At 35.1% G+C, this 5,744-nt stretch overlaps 1 protein-coding gene across 1 annotated transcript; it reads right to left on the bottom strand.

Moving 5' to 3' along the window:
* Positions 1–404: 404 nt before the first annotated feature.
* On the bottom strand, positions 405–2,863 carry LOC18447558 (chalcone isomerase-like protein 1). Its single transcript, XM_006857654.2, has 4 exons — positions 2,710–2,863; positions 1,426–1,669; positions 644–735; positions 405–553 (listed from the first exon to the last, which is right to left on the bottom strand). The coding sequence occupies exons 1-4, from the start codon at positions 2,861–2,863 to the stop codon at positions 411–413; spliced, it is 633 nt and encodes a 210-aa protein (XP_006857716.1). The 3' UTR covers positions 405–410.
* Positions 2,864–5,744: the final 2,881 nt, after the last annotated feature.

The raw sequence follows: 5,744 nt of genomic DNA, 5'->3' as shown, positions 1-5,744 counted from the left end.
TCCTCTAAGGACTTAAATTGCCAAGCAGTGAAAACCTTCCTAAAGCAACAAGCTTCACTGCATAACTAGCTAGCACCATTAAAAGAGAATCTTCGAATACATTTCAAAAAAAAAGGAGTATCCAGTATTTATAGATTATTGTTATTTTGGGTAAATCATTGGGGGAGAAGGCCCCTACCCCATTTTCATTAATAAAAATAAAAAGAGATTATAGCTCATTATTTTACAGCCCTACAAATGGCAGTTATGCAACATCCTGAAGTGAACTGAAATTTATAAATTCATCATAAAATAAAGTCCTCAATATTTAACTGAATGAAGATAGGGATGGGAGAAAGAACACATAAGTGGTACAATTCCCTCTCTTGCAGCATGTATTATTTAGGTATAAACCCGAGGGAACACGGGTATTATTGGTTGTTGAAAAGGGAGAGTAGAGAGCGTCCAAATCGGTCCTTGGCCTCCGGGTCAAGTGGGTCATCCCCCAAATACATGTTGAAATAAGCCCTGCACAACACCTCGCTCTCCACTCTGCTCACTACCTCGTCCATCACTACAACACCAAAAATGGAGTACTACATGCATAAGAGACAGAGAGAGAGAGAGAGAGAGAGAGTTGAGAGTATGGTTCATAGGTTTGCACCTTTAGTTTGTAGGACAAAACCCGGGAGTTTGGCAATCTCTATAACGGAGCCCGGTGGGAGCTTTAAATCTTCCCTTACTTCTCCTAAAACCCTGCGAAGAATTCAGATATGAAATGCTCATTGATTTGGAGCAAAAAACGATGGAACCTAATCTTCATGAGAAGGGATGAACAAAACCCAAAGCCTATCGAGTGCTTTCTACGTGTCCCTAAAAACATATATTGCACCTCACTTCTCAATCGTTCGATTTGAATCGACGGCTGCGATTGTTTACACCACAATGTCACACCAAACATTGTTTTTTTTTTTTTTTTTTTTTAAAGAAAACCTTTCTCGGTGAAATTTTGGGCCTCCCATCGTAAAATTAGTGTGAATCTGAAAAAATTAAAAAAAAAAAAAAATATAACCAACAAAAAATAATGACCAAAATTCCCTGAAAATTTTCAGGGGTACTTTAGTAATTTTTCTCATCAGAAAAGAAAAAAAAAAAAAAAAAAAAAGTATTGTGCACCCCGGTTAAATCTATACATCCCCAAATTTCGTTTCAAAATGATTTACAGAATAAAAATTAAAGATAAAAAATTCTGAGCCATCCGATCAAATCTTGACAGTTAAGAGTCAATTTGTGATATTGTAACTCAAGCCATGTCAGTCATCTACTCATATCTAACGGCTGATATATATATATATATAGGTGGGACCAAATAACCGAATAGAAATCTTTCCCATAATATATATATATATATATATATATATATATACTATACAGTGCCTTATTTACCTTTGTAAGAGCTCGTCGTTGTTCTCACCCTGGGAAAGCTTTTTAATGGATGCACCGAGGTTGTCATTGAAAATCTTTCGGACTGTACCCATGTTCAACCCTCCATAAACCACCACCAACCTTGCCACAGTAGCCATATCCGCATCTATTGCGACATTGTATAACTCGGATTTTGGCTCACTCGGAGCGCTTTCGAATTTTGCCTTTACGATCTCTCTCAATCTTTCTTTATCTGCATAGATTCCTGCATCATACTGCAAATCTCAGGTTGTGGTGCATCTTTTTTACTCAGATGTGTGAATTTGAAAAGTTATATGACCATATTTTTTGGATGACTGGATTTGAAATCTTAGACAACCGTGTTTGTGTATCGATTTGTTGTTGTTTGCCCCTTAGGCTTCGACTTAGTGGTATAAATACATGTTTGGGTGAGGGAGGTCAAAAGCATAGCCATCAGAAAGAACCAGCGGTCTAATCAATCAAATATGGTCAAAAGTAAAAATTTTATTTGGTAAAAAAGTGGTCAACTTTGGGTTTAATCGGTTTTGGCTTGTTCAACCAACCGATTTCACCCGATTAAAAAATTGAGTCAATTTTTTAATATATTTTATATTTTTAAATTATTATTCATATTTTTTAAATATTTTTTAAATCTAGTCTGATCGATTCAACTGATGTTCAAACCACTACTGACCGGACCTAACGCCTTACAGGTTTGGTGGTCGCTTCGATCCTCATGACATTAGCCAAAAGTTTTGCCCAAACAAGCTAATGTTGCCCTTTTCTTTTTCATAATAAAAATTGAAGTATACGTAAATATACAGTGTGCTCCTGCAGAGTACAGAATACCCGAACACTTACACTCTTGCACTTTATACTCCTCTTATATCCGATAATATGTGGGTGTTAATGCTAGATAAAAAGAGATAATGAGAATGTTAGCAATTGTGTAATCCCTAGAAAATCAGTGGTGGCATTGGAAAACATATTAGGGTTTAACACGTGGAGAATGCGTAGTGATCTAAGGAGCATTCGTGGTTTTGTTTTGAAGGCCTAGGTCCGATCACGTATGGTTCAGGTAATATTTTTCAGGTCCAAATATATGAAATATATTTAAATATATAAATATTTTAATTATTGGGTCACGTTCGGGCCCACACTATATTTTTGGGTCTGGGTCTGGTGAATTCGGACCTAGGCTCGGCCAGGGCCGGACCGGACCCAACCCGTTGTTATCCATACATTTAAATAGATGGACACAGAAAAAGAGAGAAAAAGAGGTACCAAAGGCATAGATTTTGAGGGGAACAAGACCAAGCAAGTTCTTCTTCCTCAAGCCCACTCCCATCATCTCTAAACCATCGTGCAATGCACGTGGGAAGTTAACCCCCGTTTTGGGTTCAGTGACAGTCTCCTCCTTTGCTTCCAAGCTTGCCATTTTTGGTTACAAGCTTCCCACACGCACACATATTTATAGGTGGAGATTGAACTGATGAGAAAGGAGGGTAACCAGTTTAGCCGGTGATCCTCACCAGAATGAATTTCGGCAAAATAACGGTATTTTTCGATCATTAAATTATGCTAAAATCAACAACCTTTGGAATTTACAGACCTACAAAATTTATCAAAAAAACACCTAAAAGTAGTACTATTCAATAATGGGAATGTATATTATGTGACCAATTATGTTTTAACGAAAGGAGGCTATAATCACTTTTAGCTACCGTCTATGAAGTCTAACAACTGATGTGTCACAAAGTTTAAAGAAATTTATTTTGATCTTTGTTCCCAATCAATCACATAATTTCAGCTCTTCGATTTTACATCCAATGATCAATAGTGATTTTGACCGCTTGATGCCAAAAAGTAGACGTAAATATTTAATCCTAGGTGATAAATTTCTAACCCATGCCATGTGATAGACTGTTTGAAATTTGATCAAAAGAATGATGGGCAATTTGAAATAGATTAGGAAATATAGAGAATGTATCAAGGGAAAGTATAGAATAAGACCATTTACTTTTGATACAAAGTGGTCAAATTAATCTTGACTATTGGATGTGAATTTGGGTGGATGCAATTATTCCATTGACCAAGTTCAAACTTCAAAATAAATTTTCTCACACTTTGTGACATATCTAAGTTATCAAATTTCATATCAAATGGTTGCAAGGAATTGTGACCACCTTGTATCAAAGGTAAATGGTCTCATTGTATACAATCCCATGTATTAAATGTTGCAAATGTTAGTTATAGCTTGATAAGCTTCTTTAAGGGAACCTATAATAAGTGCAAAATATTTTCTTGAAAGTAGTTTTACATAGAAGAATCCCTCATATAATTTAGATTTGGGAGTTTTTTCACATCATTTGATCCCAACACATTTTTTCACACCAATTAGTAATCAGTTAGCATGAAAAGACACTCATACCTAATCATATAGAGGAGTTATTTTATGTGAAAATACTTTTACAAAAATATTTTCATATGTACCAAACGTGCCTTTAAGCTAATGGCAAAGTAATGGTCCTTATATGTGTGTGACTTTTGAGATATGAACATTTAAAGTACAATCCGCACAAGTAATGGTGTTCAAGAATATCTATTAGATAAATTTTAAAAAAAAATACGGATACATTTATAAGTCAATGCCCAAGCTTGGATCCTCACTCTTTGAAAAATCAACTCGGCCAAGTTATTTTCAACTTAGTCTGAAGGGGTTCAGTCCGAAGTATGCCATGATTTAAATATAGGTACTTATGTGCAACAAGGACCGAGTACTTTGGTCGAATCAATTTTTTTATAAAATATTAAATTTTATTGTTCAAAATTTAAAAAAAAAAGAATAATAATAAGATGAAATTTAGAGCAACCGGCAATTACCAATAAATAGATATCGTTCTAGCTACAATATCCAAGCTATATTTAGCAACGAGACATTGTGCGACGTGGTGATCATATATTTTGCCACGTGGATTATGACATAGGTGCCAGTTACATGGTCCTTATCTTAATGGAAGAGTCAAAAACGATGATGTCGAGAAGGTTACAAGACCGGCCACAAAAGTGCCAAATTTTACCAGTTTGATAAATGGGGGTTTTATATGGGGGATTTAAATGTCTCATTTTCATGTTTGATATTAATATGTGGAAGTTGTAAAATAGAAAGATAGCCTTTCATGCAGTTTTTTTTTATTATTAAAATAGGTTTATTTTTGGAAGACGTCCCTTCCATCAAAAAGATAAAAGACCTATCTTCCATAATTTGTGAGAGAGTCCCTCCCACTCACAAAAACTCTATGTATCAAACGCGCCCTAAATGTGAGTATAAACAAACATAGACGCGGTTAGCATGCGAGCCAAGTCCACAACGTAGAAATGCGGCCCTCTTAATAAATCTATTTTTTATATGGATTTTTTTACTTAACTTTTAAAGATATGTAATTTTTAACATTGGAGATCATGAATATGAATAAATAAATAAATTTTTAAAACTAAAACAATAATTCTATTAAAAAAACATTTGAAGCGTTGGTTTCAATTGTTTTTAGATAGACCACATATTTGTATCCACCTTTAAAATGAATTGGACCGCGTATGTAAAAAATGCATCCAACCCGCATGAAACAATTTTCCAACAAATATACATGTGAAAATTACATTTCCCTTTGTTAAAGAAAAAGATATATGGCCCCTTTTAAAACTAACAATCCTCTATATACCCCTAGGTTCGTGGAGATCCCATGTACCCCCAAAAAGTTTATAAAAAATGTCAAAGAAGAATCTTTATTTTACCATTTCCTTTTTCAAAAATGTCCAAATCATTTTTGCTTTTCCTTTTAATCCCATCAAATCTCACTCCCGTGAACCTTCCCTCTTTTCTCTTTACCCCATGACCCTCCCACTTTCTCTTTCTACCCCATGACCCTCCCCCTCCCTTTTGCTATTTATCGATCACCACCCTCCCCTCTCACTATCCTATTACCCTTCTCCCTCTCTCTCTACCCTCTAAACATCTCTTATTCTCTTCTATCCTAGTACCTTTCCCCCTCCTCTCTCTACCCTTCTTCCTTTCTCTCTCTACTTTATGAGCCTCTCCCTTTCTCTCTCTACCCTATTATCCATTCTTTTATTTATAGGAGTAAATAATAAATATCCTCCCTCTCACTTTTCATTGGAGTGAGAGTTGATGAGATTAAAAGGAAAAGAAAACGTTATTTAGACCATAAGAAATAAGTGAAAAAGGAAGAGTATTTTCGAGAAAGAAAAGCACAAAAGAAGAATTAGGGGGTTCTTTAACCTTTATTATGAACATGGTT

The sequence above is a fragment of the Amborella trichopoda genome, chromosome 10, assembly GCF_054954075.1.
Source record: "Amborella trichopoda isolate Santa Cruz 75 chromosome 10, AtrichopodaSantaCruz75HAP2 v2.0, whole genome shotgun sequence".
Taxonomy (NCBI): domain Eukaryota; kingdom Viridiplantae; phylum Streptophyta; class Magnoliopsida; order Amborellales; family Amborellaceae; genus Amborella; species Amborella trichopoda.
The sequence above is the reverse complement of the archived record's forward strand: the minus strand, read 5'-3'. Positions and strand labels throughout refer to the sequence as shown.